Raw genomic sequence first — 16,764 nt, forward strand, 5'->3', positions numbered from 1 at the left:
AAAACCCAAAAAACTTGATTTTGGATGTGCCAAATGACTCTGAGAGAATCTTGCTTCTTGTCCAAGGTGAGGGCAACTTCACAAGAGAGTGGGGGGCTCGTCCGGGAAGCCCTTGGAAGCCTGGGTGTTGTCAAGGTGGCTCCTCTCGGAGGACAGAGCTTCTGCAAACTGCAAAACACCCTCCTTCTCTTTCCACGAGGCTCCCAGATATAGTAGTAGAAGCCAAAGCCTTTCCACCTTGGTTATGAAGCCCTCTCTATTCCAGGAATTTACAAATCTTCCCTTGGATTGTTTTTCCTTTCTTCCTGCTGTTATTAATCAACATTTCCAGGAAGCTACTTTATTTCAGAGTAGGACTACATTTCAGAGGAATGACCTGGACTGCACAGCCTAGGATGCAAGATTAAAAAAACCTGCTTTCCTGGATTATTTTTCCTGCTGTTAACTTCCTCTCAGGGTCCATGTGACCATGTGACACACAAGAGACCTGGCATTTCCCCAGAGCCGAAGTGTCAGCTGGTGTGAATGTGTTTTGTTTCATAGCAGTAGACTCCTGCTTTCCTGCTGCCAAGACTGAATTTAACCTAAAGTTACCCTTAGGAAGGACAGGGCAGGTTCCTGGGAAATGAGTCAATCATTGTAGCTTTTACTTCTTTTTTTCACTCTTAAAGGTACAGGAATAGGACCTAGATACTGTGGTGGACCACAGAGATAAGTCCCAGGAAACTGAATCACAGCCAAAAAAAACCCTCCCAGACAGTGTAATCAGATTCACTTCACTTTTATTATGAACAAACACAATCTCAGATAAGTATAACTAGCTTCAGAGTCATTAATAGAAATTATTCCAAAGTTATTCTCAGGTCACAAATACCTACTATCCCACATAAAAAAGCAAAAATCCCACCCAATCAAAGAAAAGATATCTTGTCTATGTTTCCATGGCAACAAGCTTAATGCATCCTCAAATTTTGTCTGGCTAGTTATCCACCACTTATCCAATGGATTTATTCAGTCTCTCAGAGAACCAGATAGGTTGACAGCCTCTGGGACGTACGGTTCTGGGTAGACACAGATTCACGGTGGATACTGCTGCTGCTATAAAAATACTTAGGACTTAAGAGAATTCCTCTGCTGAAGGGTCCCAAAATGCTTTATAAAAAGCATTAGTCACACCTCAAAACTGCCCTTTGAGGTAGGTCAGTATTATTATCCCCATTTTAACAGAAGGAAAACTGAGGCACATTAGTTAAGTGACTTGCCCAGGGTCACATAGCAAGTCAGTGGCACAGTGGTAGGAGAGGCCTTGGCCTTAACCACCCAGGTAACATTGACATCTTGTTTTCTTTAACCTTTCGTGCTGACCCACTTAAGCTACACTTACAGAGAATATGCTCAGGACACTAGCAAACCAAGGAGAAAAAGTTTCCATTTTAAATGCCACAACCATCTTTTAACCCAAAAAGAAAAATTATAAATCAAATACATTCAAATTACTTCCATTCACCATCAAAAATGTGGGCACTTAATAAACACAGCCCCAAGAAAAGTTTCCAAAGTGAAGCCCAGAAGGGTATCTTGCAAACAGTTATACTGATAATTCTCCAGCCAGGCCCCCTTTCCTACCAGCCACTTCTGTAGGCTCTCAGGTGCAAAGGAGCTCCACAGAGGAGCGAGGAAGGAGTGAGAGCAGGCTCATATGCAACATTGATTAGAAAAGATGTAAGGCACCCAAATAAGTTGTCAGTACACCCACAAAGCAAGGGCTGTTAGAAATTCAGACTCGATCAGATCTGATTGCTGGATTATTAATGCATCGTTTGAATTTAGCTTTAGAACCTTGAAACCTACGCATCCACACACACACACACACACACACACACACTCGGGCCCTCAGCCTGAGGGCCCCGCCCAGCCTCGTGCAAGGTCGTGGTGTGGATCCAATCTATGGAATGCAATTAGAATAGAAAGGCAAAGTTGTTTTTGACCCTAAAGTATAAAGCAGGCATCTGATCAGCTGTGTAATTAAACCTATCCAACAGACATTTCCAAGGGGTAGGGCAGCAGATAGAAGCTACAGTGATCTTCCATTAGATTCTTTTCTATTGAGAGGGATGGCTCAAAAGATAAAGACGCCTTTAATTCACGCTGACTCCTGTAGCGTCCATCCAGTTCATACAAGAAGAAACGCCCCCCTCCCTTCCAACACTGGGATTCACCAGCGGACAGAGCATTTGCTGTTGTACATTTCCAGTCTCGGTAGAGACAAGCCAGGCTTCTGCACTGACGACTGAGGTACAGGGAGAGGAGTGGTCCAAGGTTCTCAAAACACCAATTTTTTTCAGACTTCTTCTACACTATCAGCTACCCTCAGCTCTATTGTGGAGAACGCCGGTTAGTTTGCTGAACAGAGATGCTGTTCGGCAAAGTTCATGGCACCTCAGACCCCAAGTTTCAGCTAAAGCTTTGCAATGTGTACCCTGGCTCCAGGCACCGCACAGGGCCTTCTTTTGAGTGAGGCACTTTGGAACTTGCCTTTGTTTCTTGTGCTTCCCAGTGAAGACTAGGCTCCCTCCTACTTTTATCAGCATTGCAGTCAGCTGGGAGCACAAACTAAACTGGGCAGGGAGAATGAGCAAGCAAGGGGCAACCAGCATGCTCCTTGGTTCTAACCCAGACAGAGGAGACTGAAAACAAACTCTCTTTTGCTCCATGGCTGGCTCACTGGCATGATGCAAGCATTTGGCTTGGCTGTGCCTCATAAGAGAGAGTGCCTGAGCCAGGGATATTTCTAGTAGGGTTTGCCAGCCTTGTCTTGAGTCATCAGTGTGTCAGGGGATCACAGAAGTGTAGGTGGAGAGACTCTGGAGGCCAAGTGTAAGTGGCGGCTAGCTCAACTTTATAAAGAGAAACAGTGGTTCAGTGACCCTGAGTATTCTGTCTGCCTGGACAGCAATAACCATCACTGCCTCTGAATACACAAAGGAGGCTGCCTGTCCACGGAAAAAAGAAAACATCAGGGAATAGATAGAACCGGTAGGAAAAAATGGACAGATAGGCAGTCCTATACTTTAGGCTAGATCAGCGATTTTCAACTGGTGTGCCACAAGAATTTTTAAAACATGCAATACCTGCCTATTTAGTCAGGGTCACTGACCTCGTTTCCCTTAGATTGTCAAATAAAAAGAATGACAACAGCTAACACGACAGTAGCTGTCTGGTGTAAATGAATCCAATTATACCTATTTTTCCTTGTGAGATCAGCAACAAATATATTTTTTTGGTATGCCACAGAACTTTAGAAATTAGTTTGTGTGCCATGAGATGAAAAAGGCTGAAAATCGCTGAGCTACTTGTTAACAGAGAAGAAATGAGTGCAATGGTCTGAAACTGTGGTGAGAAACCTAGTTTTTACCAATTCCAAGCAGAAATAGGAGTCAGTGAATGAACCTAATAACTAACTTGTTTGCATAACCAGCTTTCATAGTAAGACACCCGATAACTTAGTAACCTTCTGACTGAGTCCAAATCCCCCACAATGTGTTCTCAAAGCCCTTCTGTGAAGTTCTCTCTCAGAAACTGCCTACAGACCCTCTCCATCTCCTGTCCAACGCTGGGGGGCAACGTGGACAACCGACCTTATTCCTCCTCTTCTTTAAGCATCCCTCTTTCAGAGGGAAATACTATAAGGGAATTATTTAATATCTTAAGCAAAGCATATCCCGTATACATACTTTTTATGTTTGACCTCTCTCCTAAAAATCCATCCTTCTTGGGGTGTCTGGAAATGCTATAGCTAGCTTATTACCATGAGGGGCTGACCAATATCCCAATGGTCAGATGGCAGAGCAGAAAGCTGAAAGGATTTTGATGATTCCATGAGCTGCTGGATTCACCAATTCTGGAAACAACCAACCTCACGACTTCCTGATATATGAAATAAGGAATCTTCCTGTTATTAAAGAAAAAAAAATCTTTCTCCATCAAAGACAGCTTTTACTACAAACTAAATGCTTCTTCTTTATCCCCAGCCTGTACTCTATCCATAGAGATTTTCTTGTATTCTAGCATTGCCAAGCTCCATGGCCATTCCCTACTCAGAGCCGGGAGAGAGGGGAAGCATGCTGTGTGTTGGGGCTCGATGTCCTCCTTCGGCAGGCCGCTGTGTGTTTGATCCCATCAGGAGCTTCTTGCTTTATTTCCCACCTCACCCCATCCTTACTTATCAATCATACCAGGCATGATAACTCTCTCCCCTGACAATTTACCTGCTTTAGAATCTTTGTGCCAAGTAAAGCTGTTTTTCCATTCCCTCTGGCAAAAGTCTGGAATGAAGATAATGAACAGGGCTCTTCCCAGAAGATTTTGTCAAATCTCCAGTTTGAGCCACCTTCCTTGAAGCTCAGGACAGATTAAGGAAAGAGTTACCTGGGGCAAAACTACTAGTTTGGGATGACAGAAAGGTTGCCTAGACTTAGGAAGCTGGACACTCACCAGCGCCTCACCAGCTTCTTGTCTGGGAGGCAGTGAGAGGGAAGAGAAAGGAAGGTGAGACAGGAGCAAAGCAGAGAACAGTGGGTCTAGAAGACAGGGAAGAGAAGAAAGAAGAGTATCAGCTCAGCATCATGAAGGCAGAGTTGTTGGCTTTCAATACTTTTGAATTTTAAAAGAATACTGTATTGGAATGGGTTAACTTCATCATCTTTAGCATCCTGGTAGCATTATTCAGTAGTTAATAAACAGAACATTAAACCTCTGCCTGGCTGGCTTTTGGAAAAGGAACCCAAGGGTCCCAAAACTCAGCCACTCTTGTGGCTCCCATCTCCAGTTCTTTTAACCCTGGCCAAGATGGTGTCCTTGGCGACTTTCTTCCGGTCATATGCCAGACCGAGGGCAGCCATGCAGTCGATGAAGAATGTGGTGAGGTTGATGTGCCAGCGGTACTCACTGGTGGAGTAGTCATAGGGAAAGGAGTGATGGTAGTTGTGGAAGCCCTCGCCTGGAACAAAAACAAAGAAAAAGTTATGGAGCTCTACTAGGAATTGATGTCTTCTTGATCTTGGAACACCAGTTATCTAGCAGAAGACCTCAAACCTAGTACAAATTTGCCATTGTTGAATGAATGAATGAAAAGCCTCTTCTACTCTGAACCAAATAGACCCCCTCAGAGGCTTCTTAAGAAATGAATGGGGAGACCCTGGTCACCCATAGCTGTCTGCGAGCCCTTGGGCGAAAAGGACTGGCAGTTTCTCTCAGAGGATAAGATGACCAAAAAGAAACTGCTACTGCTGGAAATGGATTTTAGATTGGAAAATTCCAGAACTTCACTAAATATTGGTCTGAGATCCTCAAGGCTCTGCATGTATGTGCACGTATTAGGGTAGGAAGAGGAGAGAGTCCAAAATGAAGAACTGTTGCTGTGTTTCCCATAAAGGCGAGCAAAGAAATACACCTGCACTGGTACTACCTCCAAGGGTGTGACACACCAACAGAATTGGGCAGCAACAGCCAAAAGTCCGAAGAAAGGAGGCCCAACCCAAGAGTTCAAGTGCCCTCAGCCACCACTGACTGCTTCAGCAAACTCTCTGCCTTGGAATTCTTTGAACTTTGACCCTGGTGCGGTGGTGATGCCGAGAAAACAGAAGGTGTCTGTGGGAGGCAGAACCACATTTGAAATAAATCACCTAGGCCATATAAGTCTGAGATTTTTAATGGAAATGGAAGTTTCTGGAATGAGCTTATATGTTCCCTCCAACTTCTGAAGTTCTGTGATGAGCAGTTCACTTCGCTGGATGGAGGAAAAACTAAGAAATTCTGGATTCATGATCATTTCCGTAATGGGTAAAACTTTGGAAACTACACAGAGAGTTCTCCAGCCTTTGGCAGAACTCTTCTTTCTGAACCACATTCAACAATAACAATACTGACCCTTATGCGGCCCAGATAAAGCCAGGAAAAGAACAGCCAATACGGGAGCATACTGAGCCCTTTGAAGATAAAAGAACCTCAGTAGAGTCGTAATGATATTAATAACGAGCAAGTAAAGGCAGTCCTACAAAGTAAATGACACCATCCGGGTCCGTCCTCTCTGTGTGACACTGGATGATCCACAGTGTGAACTGAGTAGGAGGGCGGAATGATCCCAAGGCAAAGGTACTAACAGAGGATTGCTAATTTCCATAAATGGCTTTGCAGCTAGGCTCGGTATAAAGCACTAACCAGGCCTATACTTATCAGATTTAAAACTGAATCAGACACAAACCTAGCCAAGGCGGGTGGGGGAAGAGAAGGAAGGTTAATGGGTAGAAGAAGGTCAAGACTTTGCAACTGGGGCAGCGAGACACAGCCCAAGAAAGACTCAAGGGAGGTCAGCTTTGGCAGAGAGAAGATGAGCGTGTGACTGTGGGGGAGGTAATTCAAGAAGAAAAGATTAGAAAGGCAGGAAGCAGAGCTAGAGGAAAACAAAGGGTGTGGTGATAAGGGAGGAAAGGAGCAGGTATGGAGAAATAAGTAACTAAGACAAAGCAAGACACTGGAGCCACTGTGAACCAAGGGTGGAAAAGAGGCTGCGGCTGGGGAAGCTCACTGTAGATCCATTTGCAGTACAAGACCAAGCTCATTCCAGAAACTTCCATTTCCATTAAAAATCTCAGACTTATATGGCCTGGGTGATTTATTTCAAACGTGGTTCGTGGGAGTAAGGACAAACACAGTGGTTGAAGGTGCCTGAAAGGAGGGGGGAGAGGCATGAAAGTTAAAAAGAAATAGAAAAAAATAAAACACTTCTACGGATTGTAAAGATGGTCAGGGGTGAGAATACAAAGGACGATTCTAAGAAGAAAAAAGCGAGTGTCAGGCCATGCTGTGCACAAGCACGTGGAGTGGCGAGGTGGCCTAGACATCCCGGATGACCAATAGTGCTGATCACTGGTGAGGGACAAGAGGCCCCTGGGTTTGCTCAAGGAAAGCTATTCCGGACCTTAGTCAAGGTCTATATTTAGTTGAAAAGAGTGACAGAAAAAAAATGGAGACAGATGGCAGAACCCTGCTGTCCTAGACTCTGGCTCTCAGGACTCAAATTATACAGAGAAATCAATTCATGAATAGTCGGCATCCGATGAGCAAGCAGGCACCTGCGATCAAACTACCTGCTTTGTCGGGGATTCCCTAAGCCATATGGGGGCGGGGGGCGGGGAGGAAGTGCTCTTAGGGCAAAGTAAAGCAGAAGAGAGAAAAAACAAGGACGGGGACAAGAAGGGTCAGCGGTGGGAAAGTGCCACCGACAGTTGCTTTGATATCCTTCCTGTCGGCAGCATCAAGCAGTGAGGCCTGGCATAGACTTCAAGAATGGCCTGTCTGGATACAGCCAGAAGATAAAAGTTTATGGAATTAAACTACAATTATTAATTCTATATTTTATATGACATATTTAAATATAAACCACTAGGCATACCGACCACCCAGAAAACCCTCTTGTCTGATGATACATTCCCTGCCCCAGACAAGACAGCGTGCGGTCCAGCCCACAGGTGATGGGAAAAAGGAGAACCCAAAGGGACTCATTACACACAGCATTTGGGGATTATCTTAGGCCCTGGAATCAAAGGCATTGTTATTTTTTACCCTTTCCTTTTTATCTAAGACTCGTTGCCCGACTCTCAAAAGTTTTCTAATATATTTTCTAATATAGTTTTAGAGTGAAAAAGAGGTCATAAAACAAGTTAATCTGGTTTTCCTGGTTCTCAGCCTAATACCCTAAACAGCAGACCACTAGATGAGGTCTTGCTGTGGATGGCGGACTTACCTGCAGCTCCCAGTGAAACCAGAATATTCTCTCGGGGGTTAATGTTCTTGTCATAAGGGCGGTATCCATAGAGGTGGGCAGCACTGTTCACCAGCCAGGTGGCATTGAGCACAATGGCGTAACGCAAGAAGGTGGCAACGTACAGGCTGTGTTGGAAAGTTTCACCCCAGAAATACCAGGGCACAAGCGTGGGCAGGATGAAGCACATCACCAGGACGGCGGGCTTGTAATACCTGCATGGAAAGACCATACCCAGTCAGCGAGAGAGAACTCAGACCTACCTGACTCCTATCATCCCTGGGTTGGGCTGTCTCTCTCCTTCTACATCGTGAGGACAGTGTGGCAGAATGAAGAGCAAGAAGGATGGGGTGGGAAATTTAAGAGAATGTAGTGTTATCTCACTTTTTAGATGAGGTAATGAGGGGTGAAATGACTTTTCTAGGATTGCACCACTAGAAACCAGTGGAGCAAGGGTTGGAATGCTGGTGTCCTGACTCCAAATTCACTGTTCTTTTTTCACTATAGCATAATTCATGTGGATAATTAGACAAGGTCCAGATTCCAAACGAATACACTGAGTTCTCCTGGCCAGGGCACTTCTCTTTGGTGCCTTTTCCATTCTGTTTTTGGACACCTCTCTCTTTCCGGGCTGTGCCCTTTGCAGAGTCCATGTTTAGTGTCTCGCCTCCATTTCTTGCCAGCCACCTCTAACCCTTCCTCGTCCTTTCCCTCAAGGTCCTTGATGCCTACAGGTGACCCTCCAGAGGCCCTATCCCATTATTCAATCTCTCAAGGGTAAACAACTGACTTGATTTCATACGTCTCTTCAGCAGTCAAGCCTGATGTTCTTACATCACTGGTTTTCCTGCATCCAACTCCTTTCCATTCTTACCACTGCTTCCCTCGAATGGATCCTCACGGTGTCCTAACTTGCGTCCCTGCTTCTCACCTCTTTGGTTCGATGGTTTCTCACGTGTCATGAGTGATCTTTCTGAAGCACACCTCCAACCATGACACATCCCTATTGCCTGTTGAATTAAATCCTAAACCTGCTTTTAAGACTCTCCAAAATAGCACCAGTCTCCCTCTCTAGTCTTAACCCTACCACACCCTGTATACTTCAAGCTCTGTTGCTGGACCATGCCCAGGCTTCAGTTCCTTCTGTTCTGTTTGCATTGTCTCTCCCTCTCCCCGCAGCACCTGTGAAAATCTCTACCCACCAGTGGATTGCAAAGCTACCTTCTTCATAACCCCTTCCCTATGCACACTCCCTCTCCTTCATGCCTCTTATTGGTGCAGAAAATATTTTGCCACGTATCATAGTCATTCAGACACTTGGCTTATCCTTTCACTCCCCGACAGGCTACAGACTCTTTGAAGGTAAGAACTATGCCACAGTTGTCTTTGTAGCACGACTTCCTAAATCAATAAACTTGAATTTAACTGGTTTAACTAAGATAGCTCAGAAAGAACAATAGTCTATGGTTTTGGACTTGGGCACTGTTAAAAATTAAGGTTTTAAATTATGATTTTGAACATACAAACCCAGGAAATCTCTCAGCTTATGTTTACAAGTCCCAAGAGAAAAGACAGGGGTCCCCAAAGAGCAGGCGCCCAGCTCCAGCACCACCCCACTCACCTCCTCTGGAACATCAGCAGCTTTTCGGCTTTTAGGTCAGACAAGTCTAGCAAACCACCCTTCTCTTTGACAGCTGGGTGTTTGCGCACAAGCAGCCAACCCACGTGAGAGAAGAAAAAGCCACGTCGGGCATTGTGGGGATCAGCATCTGTTTCTGAAAACTTGTGGTGAACACGGTGATCTCGGGCCCATTCAAAAACATCGTTCTGGGGGAACAGAGAAGAATGTAGGCCTGAGGAGAGACACCCTCTTAGGGGAATCCCAATGAATAGACATCTTCAAGGGCCCACGGCTGTCAGCCCAGCATCACAAAATACCCCAAATCTGGGGCTCCACAGAGAGTCATGGAGTTGCCTCCTCTTTTCCCCCAACCTGCCACTGAAGCTTATGTGGAAAAGCACCTTAAAGTCCCAGACCACATGAAGAGGATGGTTCCTTCATGAAGGTTTTACAGTGGGCAGAATGGAGGTGGACCACACAGAGCTCAGTTTCATTAGGAGAGAAGACTGCAATTCTTCAAGCAAGAAATGTGGGGGAAGGTCTTCATGCGGTGCCTGACCCTGGGGCAGGGAGAATGAGGCAGGCAACCTCGTGACCCAGGGTCCTGGTCAGTGGGTGAAGCTGCAGGGAGCTCCATTCTGATGCCTTGGCAAGAGATGGCTCACAACTCAACAAGGCCAGGCATATAAATCACAAGCTTGGCCACATTCCCAAATGACCTCTGGGCTCCTCTGGGACTGTTTCCCTCCCTTCTTTTATTTTTTAAAGATTTTCTTTATTTATCTTTAGAGGGTAGGAAGGGAGGGAGAAAGAGAGAAACATTGATGTGAGAGAGACATCAATCGGTTGCCTCTGGCATGCCCCGAAGGGGATTGGCCCACAACCCAGGCATGTGTCCTGACTGGGGATTGAACCGGTGACCTTGCAGTTGTAGGCTGGCACTCAATCCACTGAGCCACACCAGCCAGGGCTCTTTCCATCCCTTAAAGGATGTGCCAATATCTCTTCCTCATCTTTGCCCCAATAGCAGGAGCCCTGAAGGTATAAAGTACTTGATGCAAGGTATAAAGGTGATGACGCAACCGTGGTAAGTACCTGGAATACAGCCGTGAAGAAGGGGACCAATTTGGTTGCCTCTTTATTCCCCTTCTATTCCAAACTAAGCCCCACATCACACGCTATCCTTTGCCCATTGCTCCCACTTACTAGCTATGTGCTCCCTTTCCCCAATGTCCTTCACTCTATCTCTGCTATCAACTTTCTGCCTCAATAAACCTCCATACCTGACTTAGCCAGCCTGGCAGCCCAAGACAGGACCATAATGTTGGTTTCTCTAACCTCTCAGTGATGCAATTTTGTCATCTGTAAAATGGGAATCATTATAGCACCTACCTCCTAAGAGAATGTCATCAGGTAACCTATGTCAAGTGCTTGCAAGGCACATACTCAGTGCTACAGAAGTTTTGCTCCCATTCCCTGAGCCCGTGAAACATGCATTTCAATCCCATCCTGGTGGAGTCCTAAGCTATTCACCTAAAATGACGAATCTGTTGTCCAGTGTCTGCCCAGGAAACCAGCACCATACACTAAGGCTTATGCATTACAGGCCGTTAGGATGAAGTACCGCAACAGTCAGATTATGTGATAACAGAGGAACTTTAGGATAAAGAGTATTTCCTATTCATCCCCTATTTCCCTCTCCTAGTGACGCTGAAGTGTGCTCAGGCTTTATGGACTTAAGGACTGGGCCTGCCCTTTAGGTGACCACAAGGAGAGAGGAAGTGACATGATCATCCAGGGGTTGCTTCTCTCCAGGTGCAGACCTCCTCCATTCTGCCCCTAACCATTAACAGAGTGGAGGAAAGAGCTCCAGGTGAGTGGAGGAAAGAAGTGGAGCCGGCTTCTTACCTGGAATGCCATGGTGTTGGCGATGATCAGGAAGACCCGCAGGGGCAGCCGAGCTTTATAACTCCGGTGACTCCACAGGCGATGGGCTCCTGCTGTTATGCCCAGGGCACTCAACACATAGTAGAAAAGCCCTAGCAGGCGGAAACAGTGGGAGGTCAATAATCTGGGAAACCATTCACATGTGGTTCTCTATATGTCGTCTGCGTCTCAGAGTCTTCGGGTGAGGATTTGCTTTTCCCTGAAGTACAGGGACACCTTGGTCTGTTAGGTCTCTCTGGTTTTATTACTTGAAAAATACCATCACCTCTCATTCTCTCCACCTAGGAACTGGAATAAGCTAAGGAGTCCCAGGAAGTTTAGGAAGGCAGGACGGAGAAGAGAGAGCTCACTACTTAGCCACTTGGTTACTCTCAGTCATGGGGAACATTATCCCAGGTCCCTTATCTCCTTTGACCTTCAGCTAAGCTTCCTCCACATTTTAAGGACAACAGACTACTCCTGCAGCGCACAGGACCCCCAAGCAAGTATGGTCTGGGCACTCACCAATTCGAGGGGCTCTGAGTTGTAGAGGACACTTGGGGGCTCAAAACTCTGGCTGTTTACCAACTGGTACAAAAGGCTTTCAGTAGTTTGGCAGGCAGTGTGGCAACATCAGGGGGAACTGTGCCCTGCACCTACGTCGTATCTGCACAGAGCCTTAAGCTTAACCAAGAATTGTATATTCTATGATTCTCTGCATTCCTTGAATGGCTTTAATATCCTCACTTCGCGGATGAAGAAAAGGACTGTCAGAGAGGTTGTGTTACCTCTGCTCACGAGTCTAGTAAGAAACGGAGCCATGGTTTAAAACTAGGATTTCTGTCAACAAGTATTCATGGTCCCGCCATCCCATCCAGCTCCCCAGGGTGTGCACATAGGTCCCGTGTCTCTCCTTCCCGATGTCCCCTGTCAGCCCCTACTCTCTCTGGCTTGGCTAATTTTAGACAATGATGGGATACGTTCAAAACTGTCAGCGGAGCACCCCAACACTGTCCTCCCTCACCTTCCCGGAGGCCCGCCAAGAGCTCTCACTGGGAAGTGGGTTGCTGGGAGAACCCACCTTCCTCTGTTCAGCAGCTCAAGCAGGCAGGGGCTGAACAAGGCCTTGGAAGAGCAGTTGACTGTTGACAATGTTTCATTCCCAGGGAAACAGCTAGAAACAATGGATCCTCAGTGACCACAGAATTTAGTTGCAGTTGGAGACACCACACATTGTAACAAATTGTCCTGTGTTCTCCAGCCATAGATAGCAGTTTCCTAAACAGTCCAGGATCCCAAGGACAGGCATGGAGCCAGAGTCAACTCCAGTGAAAATTCTGTCTCTAAGCCCTCTGTGTTGAAGTTAGGGTCCCAGGTGATTTGCTGGCCCCCAGCCACATGGCAGTTATCTTCCCAGATGCAATATCTGCCTGCATCTGCGCTTGGAAAAGTGACAGTTGAGCCACAGACCCATGAATCAATGAGGAGGAAGAAAAATGGCTTTGGGCATGAAAGCCGAAGCACTTGGCCGAGAACCAAGGAAGCTTACTGGGGTGGCCTCACACCACAGAGGTGACCCTGGCAAGTTAACTCGGAAGGCACGGAAGATCCTAGCGCTAACAGGGAAACTGAGAAAAGAACCCAGGCACTCTGGTGCTTTTCTATCGACCCCTCTAAGCCTATCGACTAGGCCTTGTGGCAGTTAGAGACTCACTCTCTACTCATGTCCAAATTGATGGTTAAAATCTCATAGCTTTGGCCCTAAGAGACCAGAAGTTTTGCCCCTTGGCCCTCCGTTTTGCCAGAGATATCCCTTCAGACTGCCCCTAAGGGACTTTCTCAGAGGTTCTCCAAATTGCTCAGTCATGAGAAATGCTGTAATCACAACCAGTTGCTAATTTAACACTGTCCTCGGGAATAAAAGGAAAGGTGAAGCCAAGCTCCTAAACTCTGAAAGTGGGACCCCTGGCTGTCCCTTTCTCCTCCCTGTTTCTTAAGACAGAGGAGTTCTGATGTCCCCTTATCAGATAGTCCTTTGATTAGCTAAGCCATCCACCACAGGTCCCAGGGGAAGGAGTATAAAAGGTCACTACCCAGTCTCTGTGTGCCACATAGCTTTGTCCAAAAGCACAATGCACACTCCTGGGCAGGGCACACAAAGGCAGCGAGCATAGCACTCTGGGGACAGCACTCTGCCCCTTGCACGAGCAGCCCAGGGTAGGGAGCAAGCAAAAGCAGTTTGGCCAAAATCTTGACTTAACCTGACCTGCAGGGAGTGCTGAAGCGGGAAGGGGCTTACAGGCAATAAAACTCCTTGTGAAGACCCCTCTATTGGGGAGGAGAGGTGGAGAGAGGAGTCCGCAGTTTCCCTGGGGAATCCTCACGCTGCAACTGAGCTTCGGCTGGGTTCTCAGAGGGGATAGAGAACAGATGTCCCTGTCCCCTCACAAACAGGAGAGCCCTTCCCGATCTGCAGATGAACTGATTTCCTGTGCCTGGCCAGCTCCAGCAATGACACACCTGTAACCTTCCCGATCCTAAAAAGATGTGTACTCAGAAAGATTGAGATCCTGAGAGAGGGGACCACCCAGTCGCCTTACACTATCTGAGGCACTGAGAGGATTCCTGGACATGAAGCTCTAGGGACCAGATCCCACCACCTTTAGATGTAAAAGGGCCTAGAAGAATCAGTTAAAACTTGGCCTACCAGCCCTTCTACATAACTACCCTCCAAGGGTGCAGCTGTCAGCAAGCACCCCACACCTGAGACTACTCGGGAAACCCTAATGTTGTTTCCTGGAAGGAGTTCTTGCTCACCACCCTCAGAGGGTGGCAGTGTGGGGCCCCTGGGTCTTCAGAGTTCCCTGATGTCCTCTTCCCAACTCAGGCCGATGGTGGCAGAGGCGAAAATGCCTGCAAAGCACATGTGTGTACCCAGGGGGCAGGGCCCTGCTATCAGCTCATACCCATGAATCCCTGAAAAATCTGAGCGAAGGGCAGGTCAGGGACAGAACTGGGAACTGTCTCCCTCACTGCAGCAGCCTCAAGGCCAGGGCTTTGGGGCTTGGGGCTCTTTTCTGGCCTGGTCTGGCAGTCCTGGCAAGGAGAGACCGCAGGGCATCAGGAGACAGGGGCTGGAGTAGACTAGATGGGGAGTGAGTGGGGCATGAAACATTTCCTCAACCTTATTTCGCCCACAGGGCATTTTGCTGAGTGGTGCATACAGTTCCCTGGAGACCCACATAAAGTCACAGAGCACCACATCTGTGTAACTTGGGTCCTACAGGAGCCTCCGTCTTTTCTCTAACAAAGGAGGCTGGTGGGCCAAGGGTCAAGGCAAATAATTTTGTGGGTAACCACCTCTCTGTTCTTCCCTCTCCTACTCTCTTCCTGAGCAGTTTCTGTTGCTGTCCCACACCGTACTCAGCATCTACCCCCCTCCAGCCCCCCCAGACCACTGGTCCCATGCCATGTTCCTATGCCTCCCAGGTAGACGCCTTGGTTCTTTTGTGGCTGGCAGGGCTGGGACAAGCAGCCAAACAAATGACTTGAGACAGAAAAGCTCTTTCAGGGAAAGCTGACTCTCTCGCGCAGGCCTACTCCCTTCAAAGCCTGCAGCGAAAGGTCTCAGCGCTCCCTCCCCAGCACCCAGATGCAAGGGCCTGGGCATCGCCACTCCAGCTTCCCAGTGCCCCCACGCTGTCCCCAGCCCACTCAGCCTCTCAGAAATTGTTGGGAAAACCTGGACCCAGAGGGACTGGTGCCTCTGTTCCATGTAAGTCCCACCTTGTTAAAGAGTGGAGAGAATCTGGAATACTGGGTCAACAGGACAAGAAAAACTCTTACCCCAGAGCCAGGTGTAGACCTTGCACGTGGGGACCAGTGTGATCCCGTACAGGGCTCCCAAGTGTAGCAGAGACATAAGGATGATGTTCCTCCAAACATACACAAGCTTGGGCTTTGGGCCCTCCTTATCCTTGTAGCTTGGGTCGTAGATGTCATCTCTCATTTCGGGGCGTATGTCTTCTTCCGTGTATAGGGGATTCTTCTCCGACCTGCTTTCCCCATTCTGCAGGGCCCTGGAGGGGGGCTCCGTGATGGTGGTGGTGGTGGTGTAGGAGCTAGAGATCTGGAAGGAAGAGAGCGGAGAGTCGGGAGAGAGAGGACTACACGTGGAGGCAGCAGGGGCCCCTTCACTTTCTAATCAAGCTGGCGGAAGGGTTAAGTACTGGCCCAGATCCTGTCCCCAATACCCAGTTAACTGAGGGCAGCGTCTACCCTAGATGGAAGGAAAGGAAGTCCCCGGGAACTGTGCAGATAGGTGGGGAGGGGGTGAAACCTCAAGGTGAAGGGGCAAAGAGGCAGGAATGAAACACTTTTACCCCTTCCGACACACGACGAACACCCTCAGGGGATGCATACCCACACAAGGGTAACCCGCACCACTCGGCTTTTCTTTTAAGCTTGAGAAACAAAAGTTCGGGCACCGAGTCCCCGAATAACAATCCACATTCCCAACAAATGAAGGCAGAACAACTCGCAAAAGATGGCTATGTCCTCCGCGGAGATCTCAACTCCTCCATCATCAACGAGTTCCCTAGTAGCCCAGCCAGAGCGGGCGACCCCGCGGTCTGGGAGCCAGTGCTGGGAAACTCACCTCATCTTGCAGCAAGTGGGCCGGCATCTGGACTCTCTGGTGCTGGGCTCACTTTCCCAGGGCTGAGACTGAGGAGCGGAGTTCGGGACAGCAGACTTAGGTGGCCGGTCCCGCCTTTGCGTGGCGATAGGCGGCGTAGCGCTCCGAATCCTTCGGTCTCCGGGAGCGCTCGATCGGTGTCCGGACCGGATCCGCTGTGCGTAGATCTCCCAAGGCTGGGGATTTAAAGGCTAGAGCTGGCAGGGGGATGACCGTGCCCCGTATTTCCTCATACCCCTTTTATTCGCAGCCAACAGGGGCAAAGTGCACGGAGTTGGCCAGCCGTGGGAGCCCTGCGAGAGCGGAGAGGGGAGGAGACAGAGACGGGGCGTGCTAGGGCTGGACGAGCAAAAACTGGATGCTGCAGCTACACCGCGGCTCCAGCGCCGCAGCTCCTGCCCCTGGGGAAATGCTAATGGGCGTCTGTAAACTCTGGAGCGTCATTGGCCGAAGGGAATTTGGTGCCACCTCGTCCTGCCGTTGCCATTGGCTCGGCACAATCTGCTGTTCCCCGTGCCGCGAGCTCCTTGCTCCCCCTCCCATCCCTTTCTCTTTGGCTTCTCTTCCACCGGCCGCAGGGCCTCTGTCCGGCACCCTGCGGCAACGGAGGCACTCGGGAGCATTCCCTCCGGAAGACGGGGAGAACGCAGTCTGGGAATGGGGTGTGGGTACCAGCCCAGGACTGATTCCCCAGCATTA

The 16,764-nt window shown here is 48.3% G+C and overlaps 1 protein-coding gene across 1 annotated transcript; it reads right to left on the reverse strand.

Moving 5' to 3' along the window:
• Positions 1–765: 765 nt before the first annotated feature.
• On the reverse strand, positions 766–16,356 carry SCD (stearoyl-CoA desaturase). Its single transcript, XM_024555742.4, has 6 exons — positions 16,027–16,356; positions 15,216–15,498; positions 11,352–11,482; positions 9,444–9,649; positions 7,805–8,037; positions 766–4,999 (listed from the first exon to the last, which is right to left on the reverse strand). Exons 1-6 carry the CDS (start codon positions 16,051–16,053, stop codon positions 4,800–4,802), a joined length of 1,080 nt encoding a protein of 359 aa, XP_024411510.2. The 5' UTR covers positions 16,054–16,356; the 3' UTR covers positions 766–4,799.
• Between the last annotated feature and the right edge of the window lie 408 nt (positions 16,357–16,764).

This window comes from Desmodus rotundus, chromosome 4 (genome assembly GCF_022682495.2).
Source record: "Desmodus rotundus isolate HL8 chromosome 4, HLdesRot8A.1, whole genome shotgun sequence".
Classification (NCBI taxonomy): Eukaryota; Metazoa; Chordata; class Mammalia; order Chiroptera; family Phyllostomidae; genus Desmodus; species Desmodus rotundus.